At 46.0% G+C, this 25,280-nt stretch overlaps 1 protein-coding gene across 13 annotated transcripts in view; it reads left to right on the forward strand.

Annotated features, from left to right (window-relative positions):
• Nucleotides 1–25,280, forward strand: part of LOC111247121 (protein O-mannosyl-transferase TMTC3-like) — a 196,258-nt gene that overhangs the window by 101,458 nt on the left and 69,520 nt on the right. For 11 of the 13 annotated variants that reach the window (XM_022797713.2, XM_086973664.1, XM_086977360.1 and 8 more), the window contains one exon: nt 21,586–21,885. In XM_022797713.2, coding sequence (XP_022653448.1) covers nt 21,586–21,885 — 300 coding nt within the window. Of the gene's footprint in view, nt 1–14,862; nt 14,964–18,749; nt 21,306–21,585; nt 21,886–25,280 lie in introns of those variants that run through there. The other 2 variants (XM_086976616.1, XM_022797763.2) reach the window with 2 other exon arrangements.

The raw sequence follows: 25,280 nt of genomic DNA on the forward strand, positions 1-25,280 counted from the left end.
CGCATCTGCTATTCCCCATAGACTGTTGCGGATGGAAATAGACACGGCTATGGGGCCGCTCAGAGAGCGATAGATATTAGGGAACCGGAGACTCGTAAAACTTACTAAGTGGAAAGACACCAAAGTAAATTGTAGTCGATGAACGAAAGGATGCACCTAGCAGTTACTGTAAAATGCGGCTGCTGTTGCTGTACATAAACTATCTTGTTTTTTTGTGGCCTGTGTCCTTGCTGATGCGTCTTTACCGAGCACAACTAAAATGACACAGGCTTGCGCCTTTGTTTCATCGTACATATAAAGATGTTCGTATTACAACTAGTAGATTGTTAAAAACAAATTGTGAAAGAAGCTTTGCATACAATGCGGACTAGTTTACGCAACAAATAGTTCTAGTATTACCTTCTTGTCTGTTTCACTCTACCCGATTTTAGCTTTCACAACTTTAGGTTTCATGTAATCAATAGCAGTAGTAATGACGGTGGTCATTACGAGATGGTGTCGAGATGACCCGATCTGAACTTTTTTGCTACATGGTGGCAGTCCTCGCGACTACCACCTCATTCAGTATCTTCCATGCGTCTATGATAGGGATATGCAGGTGGGATAATTGGCAAGCCCCGCCATGATGATCTACTATAGGAAGTATCGAGCTTCTTTTCGTACGCTAAAAATGAACAATATTGCTGCACAGTGTTCTAGAGTACAGCAATTTCGTGCAGCCGACACTACTTCATGCTGATGCTGGCATCGAGTAGAATGGATAATGTACTATGCGTGAAGAAGAGGCGCAGTCTCGCTTTTGCCCTAGCGTAGCCTCCCATATCAATTTATCAGCTGCCATCGTTGCCTACGCCTATCTATCTACTGTTTTCCGAGACAGCAGGCCATAGTTGCTGTCTGTGCCATCGTAGCCGCCGCCAGCGTGATTGCACACACGACAAAGGTGTACACTTCATTGTAACTTAATTTGCTTTTGTGAAATTTCATTAGGAGTGCGTTATCCTTCTGCTCTTTTAGCATGGGAAGCCAGCTCATATAATATATATATATATACATATATATCTTGCGATGTGCTTCCTCTCCGTTCTTCACTATAGATATGTTAGATATTTAGCTGGTAATAGCTCTTTTCACCGGATCCTTGTGACCTATCGCGGTGTACGTAAAATGTGTACTGCCCAGCACGCTCTGTTACTTAATGCGATCACATTCTTTTTTCCTCATGCCTTACCAAATTAAGTGTTAGTTACCAGTGTTTATTGTCTTAAATATCATTTTCTTTTCGTGCTTTTAGCGTAACATTAAGAGCACAGGTACACAAATACCATAAATGCCAAAACCCCTAAAGAAGCGGCCTAAAGTGGTACCCACGCGAATGGGTTTCTCTTCTGAAGTCTAACTTAAGAAGGCGCAGGTCACTGAAAACGGTGTTATTTGCATTATACCATCGGGAATAATTGCTGGTGGCAAAGGAGAATCGTTAGATTAGCGACAAGGTTAGAGGAAAGTTTTTGTGTCACAATAACGACGTCAAGAAGGAAAGTGGTGTTTTTTTTTCGTTGTTTCACGTCAACCGTAATAATATTGAAAAATGTTTGTCTTTAAGAGCTTTTCACGATAGCGCTCTGTTGGTATGAGTAGATCGTTCAGTCAAACGCGAGGGCTTTAAGACCAAGCAACCCCTTTTTCATAATCACTGAAGAAGCAGCTAATTTCAGGTGCCTTGCTAAAATTAAGAAAGCCTAGAAAGGGATTTTTTGTATTTCTTACACAGAAACCCTATAATCACTACTAAAACCACAGATACTAACGCAATATAAATAATAGTTTACCCGGAATATTAAAACTAAATATTATTAAACCAATGCTTAATACTCCTCAAACTACAAATCTGTGTAGATATAAGCATAAATGTGGGATATATTTATACACTGGCTACCATTGAAACCACATCTAAATACAGAGTAGGAGCAAAGTCGTTATTTACCGTGTCCCACACAGAACGGTTGTCATGTCGACAAAGGTTATCGTTACTTCATTGCTCGACCGGGCCAAGCAGGCTGGACTGACGGTGGGAGCGACAATTTCAAGTAGACAACGATACAGGCAGCGATAGTCCAGGCTTCAGTCAGGACAGCAGGCCTCTTTTTCGGAGCCGCAGGCAGAAAAGCGGACGGATAGAAACGCAGGAATTCTTGCCTTCGCCGTGCTTGGTAGAAGAGGCGAGGCCAACACCCTCGCTATGCTATTCGAAGATGTAAAAGGGAAGCAGCAGAGGATCAATCCTGAGCAGCATCTTTCGATGTTGTTGTCGTACTGTGCGCTGCTTCTGTTACACGGGCACAGGGCAAATGCCTGGGCGGCTGCTGACGCTAGTGGGGACTGAACAGAGAAGGAATCCAGGCCGATGTTAAGTGTGCATTGCAGAATCAGGCCGGAGGGCTGGCGGAGGGCGAAAGAACGGCAGGCGGCCGACAGTAGCTGACAGCAGCTTTCTTAGGTTCGTGTTGCCGTGACGGTAGTGGCTGTGGCTTTAGTATCGAGTGGGCGCTTCAGTAAGGATCATTCGAGCATCCTTCCTCGTGCAAGCGGCTCTCGTTTGTCCTTGATCCTAACTGTTCGATCACCCCGTCCTCGAAGACAAGAGCAGCAAAGGCAACGAACACGGAAGGCAGGCAGCAGATAACGGCGCGATGGATTCGTAGAGAGACAGGCGGCAGCTCAAAAGCCAACAGCCGAGCTGAGCACCATCGCCAACTGCCGCCCGAGCGGGCATGAGAAAGTGGAAGCTGCAGAAGAAGAAAAAGCACTAACAACAACACCAATCAGCAACTGCTGCCCTCGTAGCAGCCAGCTCGTCGAAATTTATGCGACTTGTTCATCTTTCGCAGCCATCGCCGCCGCTATCGAAAAAGAGGCGAGCTGGCGCTCCACTCTGCCTTTGCTTGGTGCTTTTAAAATAGGGTCTTTGTACATCAGCGAAAGAAGGGCAGAGACCGATGAGAAAGGCCTCCAGTAGTGGCAGGAAAACGCCTTTGCTGCCCAGCAATACTCTGCCGACCCCCGCGTTAGGCCCGTCCGACAGGCCGTCTGCCAGCCTCTTTTAGTAGTGGTTCAGCGACAAGCGGCTAGTGGAAAGAAGGACTCTAAAGCACGGGGTGCAATGATGATGCCTCAGTGGCAACGGAAGGGAACCTCAACCGGCAGTAGCAAGGGAAAGATAGGACCGGAGAGGCAACAAGGCCTTCCGGCCTTGTCAGTCGACCAGAGCAGCAGAAGACCACTGGCTGATGCCCTCAATCCGGAGAGAGAGGCCACAGTGGGGCAAAATGGGATTTCTTATCCCCATTTCAGCTACAATACAGAGTATTCCTAATTGCAAGCTGAATGGGCTTTCAACGATTGAGGGTCTTCTTCTCAGTTAAAACGACGACTATTTGAGGCCACGACCACGATGACGGCCTGACTATCGCCTAACACTATATGGTTGTAGGGGAGATCTCATGGGTCCCGACGCTAAACGATACCGAATGGGATGATGTCGGACGGGCCGTTTTTTTTTCAGTGACATACAGTCAAGCCAGTAGCGACTGTAAGTAGCGACTGTAAGACGGAGGAAACGACTCCAGAGGGGCGCGCCAGCCACCGTAGTGGGAGAAGCAGAAACAGCAATAATGACAGCAGCCAGCGAAGACGACGCGTGGACGGATCGTGTCCCCACGGAGCCCGGGCGGATTGCGACAGTACCGCCCTCTAAGCCGGCTGCGGCAAGGCGTAAAGCGACCGTCGACCAAGCTGACGAACGCGTGGACGTCCCACGCGTTGGCAATAGAGGACTTTTACTGACTAACTCGACCTGCTGCCCCGAGAAGACGGAACGAAGCCTAACCTACACCAGACGAGACCAGCTACTCGACCAAACAGCTAACACTTGCTACTTCTAAGCCGCCCAGAAAACTGAGTCCGCCTAAGGCAGTCAAGACAAAAAGTTATCTCGGCAAGAACACGCCTAACGGGTTGCCATTCACTTGCTAACCAACAGTCAGCCAAGCAACTGACCCACGAAACTCTATCCATACTCACTCAAGCAGCTACAATATATATATATATATATATATATATAAAATCTACATAATATCCTCTATACATGTGTGACTGTATATGACTGTATATAGAGATGTAACTGTCCACCTGTCTGTACACGATGGGCCCCTTTGTGTGGTCCCGGCGAATGCCGTACCCAAGTCGATATCCAGGAAAAGATTTTCGTTTGGGTGCGCTCCCTTTATTGCTACTGATCTAAGCTTGTGTCAGACAACACGGTCGTGGCATTGATGATGGCGGTCCTGGTCTGGCGGGCGATTTAGCAAGCTGCACTTGCACTTTAGGTTGGGGATGCAATGCTGTGGAAGTAGCAGTAGTAAAAGGGGAGCCCACGGAACTGAGGAATGTTGTTTGCCTGCCTGCCCGTTTCCCGCCCGTGTGCCGTGGAACTCCCGCTATTCTATCTCCGACTCTGAGCGATATTTGAGCCTCTCAAGAGGGTGACTATCACAGATGGAGAAGCACAGGAAAAGCTAAGGGGCAGGACCACAAGCAGCTAGTAAGGAAAGCCTACAAAAAAAAGGGAAAGGGCGAAACATACCGTACAGGCCAGGACCCCCTCAGCCCGCAAAACAGGACAGCAAGCCGCCAGCTAGCAGGTGGACATTCATTACTCTAGTGCAGCAGCAAACTTTGGTGGCTTCTTTTCTAAAGGGGATGACAGGCACATAGAATAGACCGAGTCTTGTCGGAGAGTTAGCAGAAAAGTGAGCGCTTGCGCCGCATTAGGATGTGTGATTCCACAGGATCCTGCTACTTGCCGTAGTCGTAGTAGGCAGGGTGAATCCGCTTGATCAAACCAAATAACACTTTAAATTATATCCGGAGCACAGCGAGGATATTAACTCTTCGCTGTTTGCACACCCTTCTATAGTCCCCGTCTGCACTCGATTTTGTTCCACTAGCATGAGCTAACCGAGCGGGTCCGTTTCTGATTGTAATGGGCTTGAACGAGTCGGCCGAGGAGTGCTACTACCGTGCCAGAGCTTTCTTCTACACTATTCAGCCCTGTCCTGCCATTGCTGGGTTTCAGGTGTTTCGCGAAGACATTGTAGCAAAGTTAAACCAGCGTTTGCTGTAGTCCAGCAATCAGCGGGAATACGCTCAGTCCGTCAGAATCTCTTTCCCAGCCGGGTCCCATGTGGCAGCTATAGCTAGATTGAGAGACTTTCCTGAAAGTATCCGACTTGACCACACATGGAATCACAACAGACGCATCCGTCATGCAGGCCGTACCCATGCAAAACCTGTTTCTTGCAGTGCTGCTGAGCTGCCCTCTGACAAAGGAATATGGCCATAAACGACGGTTTGCGCTTAATCGGCGAGCTTTCATGTTATTTGCTAAAGCAGCTATTCAAGCAAAAGATGCATGTGCGGTCACGATATGATCTGAATCTCGCATCACGCTGAGGATGAAGGGTAGCCTTCGGGTCAACGGGCAGGCCACTCGAACCAGCTAATGTATTCTAGTGCTACAAATAGGTTTTTGTAACGAACGTGCGCCGAGACCCGCCAGCCAGCTCGCGCAACAGTTACTGCTTGACCTTTTTGTTAATTAGGTCAAATTCTAGTGGTAGCATCCGCCGTTGGGCAATTAGTATTTTACAAGTAGCACTCGCATGTCTGGCAGTACAACAATGTAAACAGATGGCCAAAGTCTATGGTCCGACTCGTATCGCGTCATTTCATACTTGTGAATACTACCAAGTAATAAATCTGCATATGCATGCATACAGCTAAGCAACGGGTTGGATTATTCATCAAGTGATACCTGTACGGCTTGTACAAAGACTAATGGACTTCTTAAAATGCAAGTAGAGGCCTGTCACGAACCGGCCTCTTCAGCCGGTGGGTGGCAGCGGGAAGACATGCTGTCACTTTTGTTTTCCGATCTCCAGGAACGGATTAAGAGGGGCAACGAGAGCGTGCTTCCACTGACCAGAATATATACATACCCACTCGCACGGGTCGAGCCATGTTCAGTGCACATGCGCATGCATACTGATACCCTCTATTTAGCTCTCAGCGACACTTCACTCTAGCAGATGAATATTCATCGTGAGATCGGCCAGGTTAGACAGTAAAATTAGGCAGAGTGTTCGTGGTGCTAAACGCGAGTGACGAAGGTGGGAGATGGGGGGCGCATTCTGTCAGTGTCGTATTGTTCAAGTCATATTTTGTCCCCGAGACCACACAATGCAATCACGTATTCATTTGGCGATCGAGAAGAAGCGCACATATTTTGCAGTTGCTGCCGTCAGTGCGATCTTTGGTCGTCCCGCTTTTCAGCGCAGAAGTTTGCCTCCGCGAGCGTGGATCAGTCTTCTCGGGGAGAGGTAGTACCCTAACGTTGTCTCCATAGAAGGACGATTGTTTAAAAATTAGTTTAGATTAAGTGTACTATTAAGTAAAAACACTTGAGCGCAAAAACGGTGACAGAATGAGTTTATACTGTTGATCACTCATCTCATGCTTTCTAGCTAATATATTTGTTAAAATGAGTCGTTTGATACTATCAATGAAATGACAATCCCATAATACTACATGTGCGTGTCTTTATCGGTGCGCTTTGTTAGTCTACCAGCTACATCAAGGTTTTTCCCGTTGGATTTGGCACCTCAGCTGCCTCTTCTTCACTAAAATGCTGTCAACTTATGGAAAGGTTTTATAAAAATACAAGAGCGTAGTAAGTATGGGTTACGCATGTGAACATAGGTGTAGTGCAACCTTTCATTATTAGTAGGATCCTAATCGTGTGTGATAGCTTTTTAATCGCCTTACTATTGCCGTTGCTTAACTTAACAGCAAATGGCCTAATAGGTGACCATGTAGATGAATGTCTGTGTGCACTGCATTTGGCAGAGATTAGCATTTGTTTTTTAAAGGTGGTTTTAAGAGCCTCCACAAGTGAGCAAAAGTGTAGATATCTGCGCCTTTTGTTAACGTAGAACGCCACTGTAAGCCAAAAAATAAATAGCGGAAAACGTTTGGCTTAAAAGAAAACCACGGTCCAGCACAGGCAACAACAAAGATTCGAAGACATGTTTGGAATCGGCAGAGCATTTTTAGTTTGCATTATCTTTGTCAAGTAAGTTTGAGGTCACTTGTTTGTATAAGCTAAATTTTCTAGTGTTTGACACTATAATAAAGAACGAACGAAGAAGACGGCGTGCAAGAACGAGGATCTGAACTTCAGTAGTCTAAGCTACCTATCTGGCCTTTTAGCCAGTTTTGCAATAGTTATACTGCATACTTCATTGGCGGCATGATGGAGGGTGAGCTCTTCTTTGAGAATCCACACAGTTGTAATCTGTCAGATGTAGAGTGACCATTCTAGCTCTACCTCGTTTTTTTCACTATGTTGAATAGGGTTCGAAAAAGTTGATATCGGCGAAGACAAGGACGCCAATATGGGGCGCGAACGAGCGTGCAAGTCAGTGCGTGCGAGCCTGTTCTCTTGTTTTCTGTGCATGCATATGCATGTGCCGTGTCTACATGCGGTTAGATCGAGATACTGGGTCAGGCTTTCAATAGCTCCGGAGAAATAGGAAAGCGGCACGCGGTTGACAGTTAGCTAGTTATGCTATAATATGACAGAGTCAGCTGTCGGAAAAGCTCCCAAGAAAGCAGCAGTCGTTGCTGACATCGCTTGCTAGCGGTTTATGGGCCCGGATGGACCAGTTGACAGCATTAGCATCTCAATGAGTGGCGGAAGCTGATTCAGCCTGCTCCGACCAACTGCATTTTCAGCCTAAACGACGGACGCAGCGATTGCTTTGGCAACTAGTGTGCTTGGCGCTGTCGTCCTGTGCTTTCGACTACCCGTTAACTATTGCGGTATGCGTCATACGACAGAATTCGCTATGCAATCTGTGCAGGCATCCTGCCACGAACTGTTTAGGTACAGCAACGTTCGGTCATCCAGTTTGCCCTGGTTCAGCAATTGATGACGACGGCAGGAATGGTGACCTATACTTGTCATCGTCCCGCCTTCGCTTTTTTGCTGACGTTTTTTTTTTTAGAAATGAAAACGCCGGGATAACCGCGTGAACAAATGCAAAGACAGGAAGCAGGCATCATGTGAAGAACGCGAAAAATCGATGGCTACTGAATAGAAGAATAGGTCCTCTTCAGTCTTGCAGTTATTATTATGCTGGTCCTTATACAGCATAAACTAAGACAAGTAAACGTTACAGTAGGTGGCACCAATATAAAAAGTTGATACACTCCAAATTCCAATTGGACGAGGCCTACCCGCATAGACTTAATATAATGAAATAGCTTTCTTACTTGGAAAATGGATGGCAATACTATCGAACTTTCATCACAGAAGGAATGACAAGATAAGACTTGTTTGTCGCCCTAGCTAACTAATCTCAAATGATTAGCACCTTAGAGTTGATCAACGACAATGACGAAGCATAGCCTTGATGTCTTTTGCATAGGTAGAGAATGTGCAGGTGAATGAAGCTCTGGCCTTTCTATAAACAATGCATAAATAATATCATCTGCATTGCATATAATTGCATGATAATGCTACGTGCTGACGGTCTAAAGAGACTGAAAACATCTATCTAGATAAATATTTAATGTTATGAAATTAACAATTAACAGAAAAATACATTGGTTTTCAATACAAAACTAGGCAAACGCACAAGCACTTGCTTTTGACAAAACTTTTGAAAAAACTGTTTTTGTCTAAAATAACGCTTTTTTTCCTGGTTGGCTGAGTCATGTACTGAACGTTTGCACTGAATTCCGTGCAGTCCGTGTCGCTCGATTCCTGGGCGCTCCCATTACAAATATTTGACAGAAGCTTCTTACAGGCCCCCTTGCTTGTACAAACCTAGCTTCTTTTACCGATGTTATATATTCCCTTTCCGAGGTTGAGAGTTGTTCGCCAAAAACAGGACGAAACTAAGTCCGATCTGGCCTAAGAGTCATGGGTTCCGCCGAAGAAGCGCTGTAATTGATGGCGCAACATAGAAACTTCATGGTGTGGTTAATTAGGACTTGATGAACCTAGACTCGTCTATACATTGCTTCGGTGGCGGTTATCTGTGCGATGATGCCTATAGTATTCGAGTATAGCTGTGTAGCTAGGTGGTCTTACCAGTAAGGGGTGGTAAGCAATAAAAACTTGGGGTTCGGAATTGGGCTTTGAGCTCAGTGTCGTTGTCTCGACTTGCCAACGAGCGCCCGCCTGCCCCCACTGCAGCGGGACCAACGGGCTCTATAGGTTATACATCGGTGAAGGCAGTGCCACCGATTTCTCATACAACTGGTGTGCATACTATGTATGCAGACTATACAACGTAAAGACCGCCGATTTCGTCGGCAATGCAACACGATTTTAGTGGCTGCAGCCGCTGCGGTTGAGAGATGATAATCGTGGCAGTAGCAGTTCTCCCGGTCCCGCTTAATTCTTCCTCTCTACCATGCGAAAGAGCGATATTAGGCAAATATTTACCTCCCTTCCTCTACCGACCGCCATTTCTCTCCCTCTGTGACTTCCTCGCGCGTCCACACATACGGGCCAACTCCCCTGTGTTGCGCGCGATTACAAAGGTGCCAATTGCGCTGGATGTTTCTGGCGAGGAAGGCACAGACAGACCAACAGCAGTACGGAAAGCAGCAGACAGGTCGTCAACCACTCAACTATAAAGTATTAATGCCTTAAGTCCCCAGCACCATCCGACCCAACATTAGGCAGACGACGCTGCAAGGTTTGGACGAGAGAAAAAGAGTAAGGTAGAGAGATTCGACAGGATCGCGGCACTCGCTCAGCTCTTCCTCTTTCACTGTATCATCTCGTGAGATGCGAACGCCCCCCGCTCCTTTTATTGGTTGTTTCCCGTCGCAGAGACGTTTAGAAACCTGGATGCATCCAGGCCGGGCTGAAAGGTATATATGGCCTCATGCGTAAGACACTTTCTGCCCTTTCGCGATGATACCAGGCAAAGACTGCGCTACCACAACGGCTATATATAATGACAGCCGATCCCTGTGCCGATATCCCGTTCCGCTCTCAGTTTCTCCCCCTCCCGCTTCTCCCTCTTCGTGGTACCGAGCTTCTGCCAACCTACTGCGATATACGCGGAACCTCTTCTTATCTTAATGAAGAGATTAGCTTAATTATTATCATTTGGCTGCTGAGGCACTCGATTTGCGTCGGAGCAGACTTGGGGTTATTTGCGGAGGTGTAGAAGTGCGTGTGTTTGTGTACCGTGGATTTATGTGTGCGTGTGGCGACACGGAAGTTACGTTAGCTGGAGAAGAGAGTACAGGGCGTCGCAAACAGTAACAAAAAAACGGGCAGTAACATAACAGTGTAAATAAGAAGAGAAAATCGATGTTTGTAGCACGAACGGATAGAGAACGAGGCTGAAAGTGTAATACGTTGTCATAGTCACTGTGGTCGCCGAAATTGGACACCGCCCGTTATGGATGTCCTGGCAAATTAAGCAGACTGCTTATATGCATTACTTCAAATATTAAGTTTGGATAAAGTTCCACAAAATGCTATCACTCGGGTCGACAAAGTGGAGTCACACACAGCGTATACTGTATAATCCGTATAAAGAGTGGGTTCAGTGGGAGAATCACTATTTGTGTATTTCTTCGGAGCACCGATTTCTCATAAAATTTACACGTCTTCTATCAAAGACTGAAGGCGGCTTTTAAATAGCATGAATAATCTATGACAAAAAAATCTTACCTTTCTGACGCTAATTCTATCCCGACTATAATTGTGTTGAGTCTCCTAAACCCACTAATCATTTTTGGGCTGAACATTCTAACTAGCTTTGTTTTGTTATGCTTAGTAGCTTGGCGTGACCCTGAACTCGAAGAGAAAGACTCCAGTGTTATTTTTGTTTTTGCCCAGTTAATTTTTGAAGGAAGGGACACTACTGGAGTTTTTTCCTCGAACCGATCGATAAGATTTGATCTATCGTAATTGGATGGCCTGGTAGTGTAACGAGCGGGCTGCAACCGGGACTTGAAGCAAATGTTACACAAATGATGCCTTCTATACGAGCGCAAACAGCGAATAACTAAACTAAATATTTCCCACTGTTATAATGAATGACGCTACTAAACACGTATGTTAATCGGCCACAGACTTCTTGACCCGATATAGCATTTTTCTCTGTATCATTCTCTCTAAATTTGCCTACCTTCTCGATCCTGATAGTGCTAACGTTGAAGCTACACTGATTAGAGTTGCGGCTTTACTTGCAGATGTATCTAATCTGTGATTGAACCTACGGGTGTCTATGGAAAATATAATGCCTTTATTCTTAATAACATCAGGTCCGCAGAAAAGCACACAGGAATCGAGTTATAATATTAATGGTAAGTTATCTTCAAAACGCTGCAAGAGATTATTTTAATTAACGGGCCGTTAGATCTATTAAAAAGGTCGCTTGTGTGTGTCTAACGTAGGCGATAAGTGTTGGTAAGAATCACTGATTTAAAATTCGGTGATCCTCAACAAAGGTTTTGCGTCAACCTTATCGTGCATTAGACCATGAGGTACGGAAGTGACGAATCTGAAGGAGAATTTCGCTCGGGTATCATTTAATCGCACTTGCTACTTAGCTAATCGTTCTTCCATTGACCGTATCACCAGTGATGGTCACGTAGTAACAAGTAGAGGAAAAACAAAACGTCCCAACTGAGAGAATTATTAAACTCATGAATGTATAATCATGTGAAGCCGCAGAAAGTAAGCCGAGTTTAATGGGTTTAATGACATCGAGAGATGCACGCCTATGCTAATTGTCTTCGTAACTTCAGTCAGCGTGCAGCACGTTAATTAAGTTCATACACATTCATTCATTGATCCGTTCATCGCTGTTCCAACTTCCTCTATGACCGCTTTCGTTTACTCCAGACCTACACAGTCATCCGTCGAGTACATTTCTATCCAATTCGATTACACGCTGCAAACTAATAAAAACGCCAGCAGTCTCTTAATTTCTGGATAAAATCGCTATCATATCTATTTATATACGTTTTGATCATTTCAATACTCCTACCTTTGTCACCCTCCTGTCAGTTCAGCATCATTTTGCCTTTAATCAGACACATTTTATTTCTGGTTATTCGTATCAATTTGCGACGAGATAGACATCTATCTAGGACTTACTGACGTGCCTAGAACTTCACTTCTCCTAATGCTAACCAGGCTGAAAGAGGTACTAATCAGTTTACTAGGTTGTTCTATGAGTTTATTGGGATATGAAAAGAATGCTCTGTTCTATGCTTCTAAGGTTTTATGGAAGCCGCAAAGTGATTTCACTGCGTAACAGGGCTCGCCCCCTGCACGGCTACAAGAGTCCGAGAAACCATATTCCAGTCGAACTGAGATGTCCTTCTTGGCGTGGCCCGTTTACCAGACCTGCTTCGTTTAGACTACTGTTTATTGTGATGGATGTGAGATCTACCGGCTGTAGAAGGATTCGTAAGAATTGGCAAAATTCAAAAATAGGTCTCCTTATACCTTGACTCTAAGTACTAAGAATTTCACCTAAGTGAACCTAAGATGTCTAATATGTGGCAAATCACTATCAGATATATATATATATATATATATATATATATATATATCTCGAGCAGCGGAAAAAACGGGCAGAATGACTCTGTACATTCTCCGCCTTTTTTACCGATTCCTTTATACACATGTTCTTCTTTTAAGGATATATGCAACAACAACAACAACAACGGTAGCAAAAGTTATTTTCCCTTTTCAAATCTATGCAATAGAGGCAACAAAACATAATTTTTCTTGGGGGCATCAGTCGGTTATGCGAATGATTCATGATTCTATTCTGTGCTCCGCGGCCGTTCTCACTTTTATAATGTATGCATATGCGTACAACTGATCGACATTACTACTAGTATAGCTATACGGAGCGCCGCGTGCAATGCCTGCCTGTTACCTCTGCCCTGCTTGAAGCGTCGGCCACTTTACTGTCTGCTTTGCCCATCCCGCGTTAGGCGCGGTTCTGCCCAATTAAACCGTGAGAGGGGATGCCTTGCTGGGTCGACGGGCGTTCAATGAATCTAGAAGAACAGTGGAAACAAGCTTGCCGTTTTAAGCAAGCTGTAAAAGCGGCTACGGCGTAGCCGGTCGGTAGCTGCAGAAGCAATTGCACGAAGTACCTATCACGTTGCCGTCTTTGCTGAAAAAAGTTGGACTACCTACGCATCCACTTACCAATGTCCTCTACAGCGTTTTGCATAAAGGTCCTTTTTCCTCTCCCCTCATAACCGCGATATAGCACCTGCAGACGTTGAGATACCCCCAATACATAGGGGGCCAGGGAATGGGCAGAGCGAACATTGGATGTGCGTGGGAGGACGATGAGGGGGTGGTGTATGAAGCAGTCTGTTGAACACTAGCTATGAGCTATGTCGATAACGACGGCAAAAGCAGCAATGGTTATGAGGGGCGGTACCTATGACAAGAGAGCTCTCGGCGCTGAACCACTAGGTGAACTGCTCATCAATCTCGCATGAGTCCCATGCCTTTTTCTTTCTACAGGCTATGTTCATTTTCTGCTGCAGAGACCAAGGGTTCCCACAGTTGCACTAACACTCTGACAGTTGATTCCCTGCCTTCCCTCAGCGCTGTTCCCCGCTATCCGACTCTGGTCCCCGCTGCTCATCACTTCTTAATGACGGCGGCGACCGGTGCCGCAGTAGATATCTTTTGTATGCATAAAGCCATTGCCCCGACAAACAGCCAGGGCAGTATACCGAGACAGTGAGAAAGAGTAAGGGAAAGGGGGCAGCTAGGAAGAAAGAGACTGTTTTATCGTCACACCGGTGGCGGCTCCCCTAATCTAAACCTAAGTTTAATGTTCACGTCTATCTGCTACTGCCTACGTGCGGACTTCACATCCGAGCGGATATCACCAGCAAATCATAAACGTTTGATACATGTTCGGTTTTTGTACACGTATGAGTCTGTGCGGTGAAGTACTAACGGTGACGGCACTTTATATACGTACTATGCAGTATAATTAATTTGGGCCAATCTATTTGCGGTGTCCCTTTCTTAAAAAGTGAACTTTTTAAGAACCTGTTTTCAACTCTCAAAGAAATTAATACAATTGAGTCAGACTATGACTAAACAATAATAATTTGTTTTAATTTCCGATTTGATTCCGCCCTATATCTGATTCAGAATCCTCATATTTAATTTGTTTCTCAAAACAAATTAGATTGAAGCCTACATAACTCTACTACTAATTGAAGTACTTCAACAATATGTGCGGATAAGTTATCGTACGATTGAAATATAATGACTTCTTTAGTTTCTTGAGTGACCTCATGATAATGACATTCAATTTTCGCGATACGGACCCGTCCAAGTTAATTTGTTCTCAACTTTGGGGTTCACAGACTGGGCAGACATTGACTACCGGCCAAACTGCTTTAGTAGACTTGACCTACTCGAGTGTCTACGCGATTGGCATAGATTGTTAGTTGTAGCCGGTCGATTCGGTCACGCATTTCAGCTTTGTTAACGATTATAACGAGGTTTTTGTTTATAGCAATCAAATAATAGATGAGCCTATGGACACGCTGAAGGAGAGGTACAAAGTTTGGTGTGCCACGTCTTATCCTACATGTCAAATATGTGTTCACAGACAGAGGCCCCCTCGGTGAATGTGTAAAATAAATAGAATTTTATGTTTGCATCGGTCAATCTATTCACTTTTGCGCTTATCTCTTTGTCTGCTCGAGTCGTGGAAATCACTTCGCGTCGAGGTTGCGCTCGTCCTTGTGTAACTGAATGGTGTTTTGCGGTGAGGTCCGGTTTTAGACAGGACGAACGGGATCGCCAAGTAAGTACAAGGCTAAACGGGTTGTAAACGTATACATATATTTTTATTTCCGATTTGATTCCGCTCCAACGGCATATTGTTTGTGTAATACTTGAAGCGATTTGCTGCACAAGGAATATTATTGAAAGGTAAAGAGAATTAACTAGGCTAACGGTCCGGACGCGCACAGGTATCATTAAGCAAATTTTTTTTCAAAAAAAGGCAAAAAAGTATTTGCCACCAACACCTCTAAGCAAATTATTCTGAAACCCAGAGCGGACGCCCGGGATGTCCCTCCTGTAGTAAACCCCAGCCACCTTGTATAGCGTAGTTTCGTCACAATCATCACTTCAAGTGAATAATGATGAAATGGTTAAAAAGAAAGCAAATTGTGCAAATAAGTTGTATTAGATATACACTTAAAAAAAGATGCGATCTTTGACCTTGTGGTATGAGCCACCCTGAACACATTCCATCCTTGATTACTGGCTTCTTTATTCTTTTGAAGCTCAACTAACGATTGATCACAGATACATAGGGGGAACTTAGGGTTGCCACTTCCCCCAACTATTGCCTACAAGGACCTCCGGTAAATGCAAGCACTTTCCTTAAACACGGTAGATCTAGGCTGCTGATATGTGCATTGAGATATAATAATATAAGAACTCAATTTGTAGATTCTCAGCTTATTTGACTAGCCTATGGATCTTGAGTTGTGACAAAACGTCTATGACGAGCTTTGTAAAGAGGTGCGACGCAGCACCCGCTCGTCTGCTACAAAGTCGTTCAGAGCTGTCATTGTCATCTTTGGCACAGCCGTCGTGACCCGTTATGATCCTTTTTTATTGTAGTATAGCTTTAGCCATCGGCTGTTGAATCGTTGAGCCTATTGAAGCCTTTCTTTATTCTCAGTGCGCTGCCTGTGCGCGTCTTGGGTTTCGCCGTCGACGACACTGCCGCCGTCGCAAGCATACCTTCTCACAATGCAAATTGTGCAAGTCCAATATAATCTATCCGAAGAGCAAATGGCTTGTTGGGTAGAGTGTACCCATATTCACTCCCCCATTTGCCCGGTGTTCTTATTGCTGCCCTTCTATATTGCTTAGAGGGTGCGCCACTTGTGCAGTGCCGTGTGTTGTGTTCCTGGCTTTCCGTACGTTTGCTCCGAAATCCTCATTTCGCATCTTTTGTTCACGCTCAACACCACTACACTCTATTTTGCAGTTCTTTCGTCTGTCCACGCTTAAATTTACGCTACGAGTACCGCCTCCGCCGTCCTCGCTGCCTAAATTGGCAGCCCGTAAACGACGATGTAGCGTGAGGGAGAGCAAGGATCGCTCGGTCAGCCAACCAGCGAGAGCCCTCGATATTTGCTGGCGACACAACTTAGTATTGTTCTTGGCGCTGAGTGACAGATCGAGCGTTTCTTCGTGTGAATAAAAGGTAGCCGACTGATGCGGCAGACTGGCGGTACCCAGTGAAGTCACCGCTCAGTCTGTTTTCCGCTGATGCCATCGGCGCTATTTACACGACCAGCTGGTTGGATGTTGAAGGCTCTACAACAACAAATACTCGATGAAACACTGACAGTGGATCGTCCCAGGGAAGAACAAGACATACTGCGAAGGGCCGAGGCCGAGCAAGCGGCCGATGGACGGAGCCATTTATAGAGCTGTAAATTCTATACAGCAGAGTGCAAAGACGATTCGCGTCGCCGGTTCACCTCCCGAAAGCCCCGTATTCTGCTGTACAGCGGTGGCAGTTTCGGCAGAGGCAGAGGGACTGCCGTCGCTATTGTTGTTAGCGGCCATAGCAGTAGCGGTGACGGCAGAAGCAGCAGCTATCACAACCCACTAAGGGCTGCAGCTACCTTCGCCGCCAACGAAAGAAGCGACAATTGTTTATAGTCTTGACTATTCGACTGCTGCCTGGCGGTTGAGTGCTAAGGGCATTAGAGCTGGGCACTTCTATGCCCCCTTACTCTCCTCATGCAATATCCAACTTCCTCGTCTGTGAACTCCTGCACATGAACTCGCGTGAGCAATCTGTGCATCGGTGATGCGCATGCGATTGAGGGCATGAATTTGTAGCATGTCCAACGATGAGCACGCCATTGATTGCACGTCGTCGTCACTTCCGACAGCTGCTATCGCGGTCCTTCTGGTTGAGCCGCTGTATCTCGCGGGCAGTATATTCTAACTGTTCCTGCTTTAATCTAGCAACACACTATATTGCGGTGGATGGCTGTTAGATTCAGCGGTCTGTACATCCTCTTGATGGTGAAGCCTGCGCTGGAAAGTGCGGGGTCAAGAAGTGTTTGAAACCACGAAAAGGATAGCTCGCACCATTGTTGTTATTCTACCATAAAAAGATAAATATATATTGTGTTATATCATAAAAGCATCGTTAGATGACCTACACGTATAAAGGTGCTCGACCACTCGTCTAAGCGTGTACGATCTACGCTAATATAACCTGTATATGTATTATTACTCATGCGTCGCTCACTGAGTAAATAGATCTGGATCGCTCACGCGGAGCTGAAAAGTTCATGTTCTAGTTGTGAACCTCATGACCGCCCGCATGTTTTTCGTCTATCTGTATGCATATACATATATGCTCAACACAATATGCATGATTTAGATATTCCTACATTTACATTAGCTCTCTAGATCTCGATCGACGCAGTTAGGAGTAAGCAGTGACAAGATAGTTTTTTAATTTAACGGCCAACCGGTAATACGTTTGCCTCTCGTACTACACACACGCACGTATTATACTACAGTAGGCTTCCTACCGCTTGGCGCTGACTGTGGTACTCACATCTCTGCGTAGAGGAATCACCCCGTCAGCTCACACTACCGCGAACAACCACTTGTTCTTCATCTCCAACAAAGAGACGCACGGGATACAGCTGTCAGAATCTCAATCCCTTCGAGGACTGAGTAACAAATCAGGACCTCCAGCGCCTTTCATTGCGACCCCCATTGCTTCAGGCTTAGAACGGTAGCATACGGCACTAGTACAGTGGTCGGAGTCGACAACGGGCAACAAAAATGAATTAATTTAGCGCCATTTGTTACAATGAACAGCACCTCAAGCGAGACTTGCTTTGTTTCATTGTGATACCAGTCCAAGATAGAAGCAGCCTCCACTCTGACTGCGGTCCGAGTGAGCTGCAGCACAACGACGTTTCTTCCTTCTGTTATCCCGTTCCTTCCCACATTCGCTCTTATTTTCTGTATAGACGTGTGACGTGGCCTTATCGAGTACATTAGTCCAAACGTGGTTGGCGAGGTGGCCGTGTAGCCTGCCCTATACCACTGATGCGGCCGTTGGTCCCGGTCATATACCCCCGAGAAAACAGGCCAATGAAGGTTGCTACGGTCAGCTGTTAGCTACCAGCCAAAACACCGTTTTCTTCCCAGGGACTTACCAGTGCGCTCATGCCCCACATGATGATACATCGCTTTGAAGAGGGGCCCAACTTGAGCTATGACCAAGCTTCCGCGACCACATATAGTCGGCTACTGCTCCCCGCGTCATAGAAGTGGTTGTAGCAGCGTAGGGTAAAGCAAAACGGAATGGCCTGCGAACTGTGTCGCTCCGTAATGGATTTCCCGAAATGCTTTCTTTAGTCCCATTGGTATGATAAAAGAAGCCTAGAACTTTTAGTCTGCGCTGCATGCTCTCATAGATTACGAGGAGAAGAGAGCTAGGCCGACCCACATCATTTCGCGTAGCTTCGATCAGAACTGAGGACGTTCAATATACTAAAAAAAGCGCGCAACAGATCCTCCAAAGTAATACTGTTTTGACGAATGAAATATGCCCTTCTCGACCGATCGCCGAATGAAATAAACATGATTAAAACGATTAAAGGGTATGGGCAGAAAAAACATACGTGATGGGCTTGTTTGGAATCGTTTGTGAGTTCTGCGGTTGAATGTACCGTGTCGTGTGCATTGCTAACTCAAAATGTGTTTGGGTACTGTCATCATACTAGGGCATTTTTTTTATTCATTGGTGTAACATCCAGTGTGGAGCAAACTAAAATTATTGTTTATTGGCGGATCATGTAGTGTGCAACAGATGTTACCATGAGGTACGATAATTGCTTTCTGCTGAATCGCTTAGATACGACCGTACACTGTACATTTCGTGTTTTGTCGAATTCGTCTGCTAACATATACTTCATTCTCCACTGTGGCATTGCCAGAGGGAGAAACTGATTAGAGAGGACACGGCATCCACTCGCTCGGGTCAAGGCGATGTGTCGCGCAACATCCCGCGACTCCCTGCAGATTAGCCCCTGTGGTTCCATCTCTTTGAGCCTTGAGTTCTCATAATGGGTGTATGTCAGGCAGACAGCCATATGCAGTCCGTATATCGCATATACAGTTTACTGCTGTGAGAAGATGGGACGGGGTGAAGCTCTCTTTGATGCTTGGCGTACCTAGCATAAGTACAAGTGCAACATAACAGTGCTAACCGGGACCTCGCAGCCTACCGGTTCACTGGCCTAGACGCAAGTGTTACACAACATCTCTCATTGATATGCACATTTTAAGGGCAGGAACAAGCATAGCCTGTTCTCAGCTAACTCGGCTTGCGTGAAGACCGGCGCCGTGCCGATATCGCGCACCAACCAACATTTCTTCTTCGCGGGATCTCCCCGTGGTAGACTGGCGTACAGAACGAAAGCGCTTCTAGGTACCAAGTATCTTGACCCTCCCAAATATTCGCTTCCACAATGAAATTCGATGACGAATGGCAGCACCGAGGTGTACCGTTATTTTACATGAGTCCGCTGCCGCACTACTTTCGTGCGCAGAATCTATTGACCTGTACGGACCTTCTGGACGAAGAAATAACCTTTTTGCGTAATTTCGTGAGTATATGCGCCTTTTAATGCGTATTTATGCGCTACGAACTGAGCGACAAATGTAAGTGTAAGATAGTTTTAAGTAATGGTGACAAAATCGCTCCAGGGCTCCCCTCGGTTTACGTCTGCTGGTACAGAACGACTTTATTGCCGTTAGTCGTCCCATCTATATAGTCATCGGATCAGGAAGCTATAGTGGATTGGTTAGGCGGCCTCTTTTGTGCCGCAACAACAATAATACAAGTCAGAGAAGCCAAAGGCCGCAACGGGAAGTTGCCCTTGCTGTTAGGTCAGTTGGGAACTAAGTCGCTTTTTCTGAGCAAGGGATGGATGAGATGCGGGTAATTGGACTTTGCCCCCTTCGTCCTCTATACTTGCTTGTGTTTACATTGTGGTTATTGGCCAGAAGTAGCTCTTCGTCTACCCTTCGTTCTTCTTTTTTTCGTTGGTCTGTCGAACAGTCAGCGACAAAAGGCCATTGTGCTGGTAGGCCTGTGGTTTGCGTGCCAGTGACAGTCCAATGATTAGTGCACAACGGGCCGCCTTTTTGTTGTCTCACAAGCACACTTCACGTCTCACACAAATAGGCAACCATCATTGGAGTGTCGTCAGCTGTGTTAGTTGACCGAAACATTTACCTCAAGGAAGGCACATGCAAAAAGGATTCCAGTAAGAAATAGGTTTATATTTGCCACCATTTACATTCTCTTGCGCACCGCGCGAAGGCTCCGCCGTCTCCTGTTTCCTTACGCAAAAGAATTCGTAAAAGAGCTCGTTTTGCGTTGTCACTGCCCCGCGTGCTGTTTCTCCTCCTGCTCCTATGAATCGATTAGTGATTTTCTTTTACAACAAGACACAGTTATTCTTGTCCGATGACAAACGTGAGCCATTAAGGCGAGCAGAGGTAAACGGACGGAAAAAAGACAGCTAAACGTAGTTGCCCGAGCCACCCTTCCCTTTCTGTCTTTCTCCCGTTCTCGGAACACTTAGGGAAGCAGGATGAACAAGAGGACTCCAGACAAAAAGAGAAGTTGGAAAAAGAAATGGGGTAGTCTATCGTTTAGTGCCGACCGCCATCTGCTAGCCGTTCTTCTACTCCTTCGTTGTCTCTTGCTTCTTTTTGCTGTTTGCGGTTGACTATCCGGGATCGCGTGATACTTTCGAATTCATCAAATAATATCTACGCTGTATCTTCTTCGTTCGAAAACGCTGCCGCGGCCACAGGGCCCGGTCACTGCGAACGCGGTTACTGAATAGAGGCAAACGAGAGGTTAAAAGGTTAAAATAGATGTAGAAACAAATAGAAACGGTGGACTGTTTCACTACATAAAAATAAGTGGAGAAAAGGGACTACCTAACAGAAAAAGCGCTAGGACCGTTTCACTAGAAATTTTGTAATTGAAGACAGCTTACCACTTGGAAGTTTCGGCCTGTTTGGGTGAAGTCAACGTCGTCACTTACAACACGATCCCGGATGAGTAAGCAAAAATAAGAAAAAAACAGTTCTAATTTGCTGTTGTCATTAATTACTATATTGATTGTCACGTTTACAAAGACATATAACACTCTGCTCTTTTTCACGGAAGGAAAACTTATTTGAAGATGCGATTTATACAGTCGCACCATATTTTTTGTATAAGCAATAAAGTAGTTCTTTAAGAGCTTTTTAAGCATAGAAAGATGAGATCGTTTAATGCACCTTAGATATATATACGTTAAGTCTAACGTCCAACACTTCTATCTTCTGCTCGATTTCAGATGCACTCCTCGCTTGGGAGGAGTTATCGCGGCTCGCCAGTGTCGAGTCGCCCTCCATCGCAGGGCTCCAGTCCGTCGCGGCCACCGAGTCCAGAACCGCCTGCACCTGACGAACCGGACTCGTTTCGGCCATGGACTCTCGTCGTGGCCGCAATTGCCGGGTTTGTCTATTTAACTACGCTTCCTGGAGATATGGTCTACGATGATGTGGTCGCTGTAAAGGAGAACACGGACGTGCGTTCGTACACGCCGCTAGTGAACGTGTTCAAGAACGACTTCTGGGGCACACCCATCTATAAGGTACGCAAGTACTAGCGATATGTAGTAGTAACGGATAATAAGAAGCTTGACTTTTTGTCCGGCTGCCTTACCCTTTCACAACTAGATAGACGGTCAGGCAGGCCTTGGTAGCACGCGCACGCTTGGGTCTGAATGTAGCCCCCTCCCTTCTCCCACCTGACGTCAAGCTTAAAGCAACCTACAGTCAGATCCGTTCTCCCCAGCAAGGTGTTTCTTGTCTCTCCTGCGAGTCGTTCGTTCAGTGGAGCTCAAAGAATTCAATCGCAGATCCACTTGACGAGCGGCGGCCTCACTTCTCGACTCTGTACCCTCCCACCGGCTTCATTGCCTACTATGTGCTGGAACAGCCAAACCACATGAAACTGAGCCTAGACCCGAACCTGTGCCAATCATGTCTGAGCTGTAAAACGTTTTCATCAAGTTGTTATACTTCTATCAGCTAGCTCGTCGAATGGGCTAGCTTCTAGACGAGTACGAATATGTCTTCTTAAGCGGGTTGTCCATGCACGACCGACCGGTTGGCCATAATTCAATCTAACGGCCTAAACAGCATTCAGATCTGAGTGTCTGGCTAACCTTAACTGCTATACGGCTTGACCCTCACTTTGGTCCTTCCTGTTCACTAGATTCGATCAATTGGAATTCAAGGAAAGAACGGATAGCAGCAAAATTTAAATTGGGGCAGTTTCATCGCCGTCGCAGCAGTAACGGAATACGCGTGACACTGCGCTTCTCCCTGATCCCGATCGGAAATCAAAGGCTTGAAGGATATGTCTTATGACTCTTCTTTTTTTTCTTACACGTCCTTCGACATTCGTGTACGATCGAAACGCGCCGAAACACTCTTCGCCTCCCGCGAAGTCATTTCGCCATCGCCCACTATCGCCACTACTGCCGCCGCCACCGGTTGGCGTCGGGTCTGGTGCAGTCCGACCCGATCAGTTCACTAGGCTGAAAGCAAGCAGGCCGCTCTTTCGGCCAGACGGTTGTGGCTGAGCCTGCCGTTTACAACTACCATAAATCAATTTTGCTTTCATTACCTCTCTTTCTTTAGCTTTTTCTTTCCGTCACCTAGCTAACTCGACAGCGGGGTACGCGACACGGTAAGGCGAGAACGAGATTAAGAACCAACCAATCTTGTCGGTTACCAAGGACGCCCGACAATTTTCGTCGACTTTTGCCGGGTGAATAGGCCTAGGCCGGTACTGGCAAGAAACACCAACTGCAGTTCTATGACAGAACTAGGTGGCTTGCAACCTTTCCTCATTCGGCCTTCAGTCCTCACCTTAACCAACGATCAAGGGCATCGAACGTTTGAATAAAGCCCCGAAACTAACTCAAACGTGTTATAACACTATGGTGTTCCTTCATTTGGGATTCGAGATATAAATGTAGCATCATGTACGTCTGCGTAAATAAGCAGCTCCATTAAGTGCGAGATGGGAACTAGAATTTTCTTAAAAGAAGTTCCTATTGAGATGGAGGCGACGTAAGTAGTGCACACAGCGAACAGAACAAACCGCCCGTAATGTCATAGACGTTATAAAGGTGCGCGCAGGAATGGTACAGCCCTGGCAATCTTTCGGTTCTCACACGGCCACTCGCCGAGTTCGAAGCAGCATTAGGCATAGTTCTCTCACAGCTGCTGAACTTGCAGTTTATAAAAGTCAAGATGATTTTGGCCAAATGCACCGTAAGGTGGGGTTTTCAAAGCGCGCATTTGAAATCATGTATTGACCGCACAGCTTTTTATGGTGACTCCAAAATAGAAAGTCCGCCAGCCTAGCAGACCAGTAAATTCAGTACGAAGAATCAAGTGAATCTGCTTCTTCTGTGCTTAGATAGATAGATTGAATAGATTCAAGACTCAATCGGCCAGATCCAACTTGACCGTTCTACAGGCCTGGCTATGCTGCTTTCACATGGAAAGCGGGGTTAAGCGAAATCAATATCATGAATGAATGGACCAGCGCTAACGCACTACCCCGCTTCCCTTTCGCGCCAAGCACATACTTTGGGGCTATGGCATATCATCTCATTTCGAAGTAACGCCTCTGCCAGATTCATATAATACAACGATATCTTTAGCTGAATCCACCTCAAGTTAGTGATCAGACGAGATCATACCCAAAAAGGACTAAACGACTAATGATGAAGTCATAATTTACTGTATCTTAGCAAGCGTTATTTACTTACCTGATCGTCTCCACGCTGAAAAAACTTACAACGTTGTCAGCTATCATATCATTTGACGACTCTGAAAAGTAGATACTGATTTGGCACATTTAATCGGCCACACTTGGACGATCCGTAAAACGAATGGTTACCGAATAGTTCATGCTGGTGTCTGCATACTGGCCTAGATGCACGTTCTCTAATACGATTAACCAGTGCGGTTCGCAAGCGCAAAGCGGATTTAATTCCGAACCAGGGGCTAGCACGTTTAGATGTTGTTAGTTTAAGCGCGTTCTCTCACTCCAAACAAATAGAGAAGACTTTAGAAGAGGATTTCTGGCAAGCCATCAATTGTTTTTGGTTTTGTCGCTTCCGTTTCCCTTTCCTGCTTGTAGTAGATGTTCCTGAATGCGTTCTATGGTTCTTGACTCACTTTCCCTTTTTAGTTTTCTTTCTCTCATTGATGCTCCGTTCACTTGTTTGCCACAACCGCTGGGCAGCTCTATCGTCTTTCCTGTCGTGGCAAGATCCCTTTTACCTTGGACAGAAGCCATTCCCTCTATTCCGGTGGCAACGTCACTAGGCAAAAAGGCCACAGAGAATCCCCATCGGTTGCGTGCGATGCACGTGGGGCCTTCAGAGTATCCAGGGGAGTGCACTCCCTACTTGTTCTCCCTTCCGGGCCTTGGCCGGTGTAGCAGCAGACAGAACCTTGTTTATTGTTATCGCTACTGCTTCTGCTTTTGCTACGTCTGCTTCTCGTTTGTTCTGCCTGCTCCTCATGCCAGAGTGGGTAGCAGCTAGGCCGAAACGTGTGTCCTCCCGTAACTGGCAATTACATCGCTATTAGCACCCTACAACATTGCGTTACGCAAGACAAAGCGGTAAACCAGGCTGACGGAAGCAAAGCCCTGCACTGCTGCTGGCCCCTTCTAATTGGCGCCTAACGCGACCCTCGTGTCAACCGTTTTCGACAAGGAACTGAGAAGTTTCGCGTCTGCATGCATCGGTTCAGGATCTGATAAACTTCCTCAGTAATACGAAAAGCAAGAAGGGATAAAGACATACACCGGCACTGCCACATACTAACAGCGTTCCAATGGATAGAGTGGTAGTCGCAGCGGTGCCATCATGCACCAACTGAATCAAGCACGGCTGCTTGTGCTGGAGGCTCTGTAAACCGCGTGGTATGCCAACAAGGTCAAAAGTAACTATTTTGG

Source organism: Varroa destructor, unplaced genomic scaffold, assembly GCF_002443255.2.
Source record: "Varroa destructor unplaced genomic scaffold, Vdes_3.0 BEIS01000001.1, whole genome shotgun sequence".
In the NCBI taxonomy this organism is placed as follows: Eukaryota; Metazoa; Arthropoda; class Arachnida; order Mesostigmata; family Varroidae; genus Varroa; species Varroa destructor.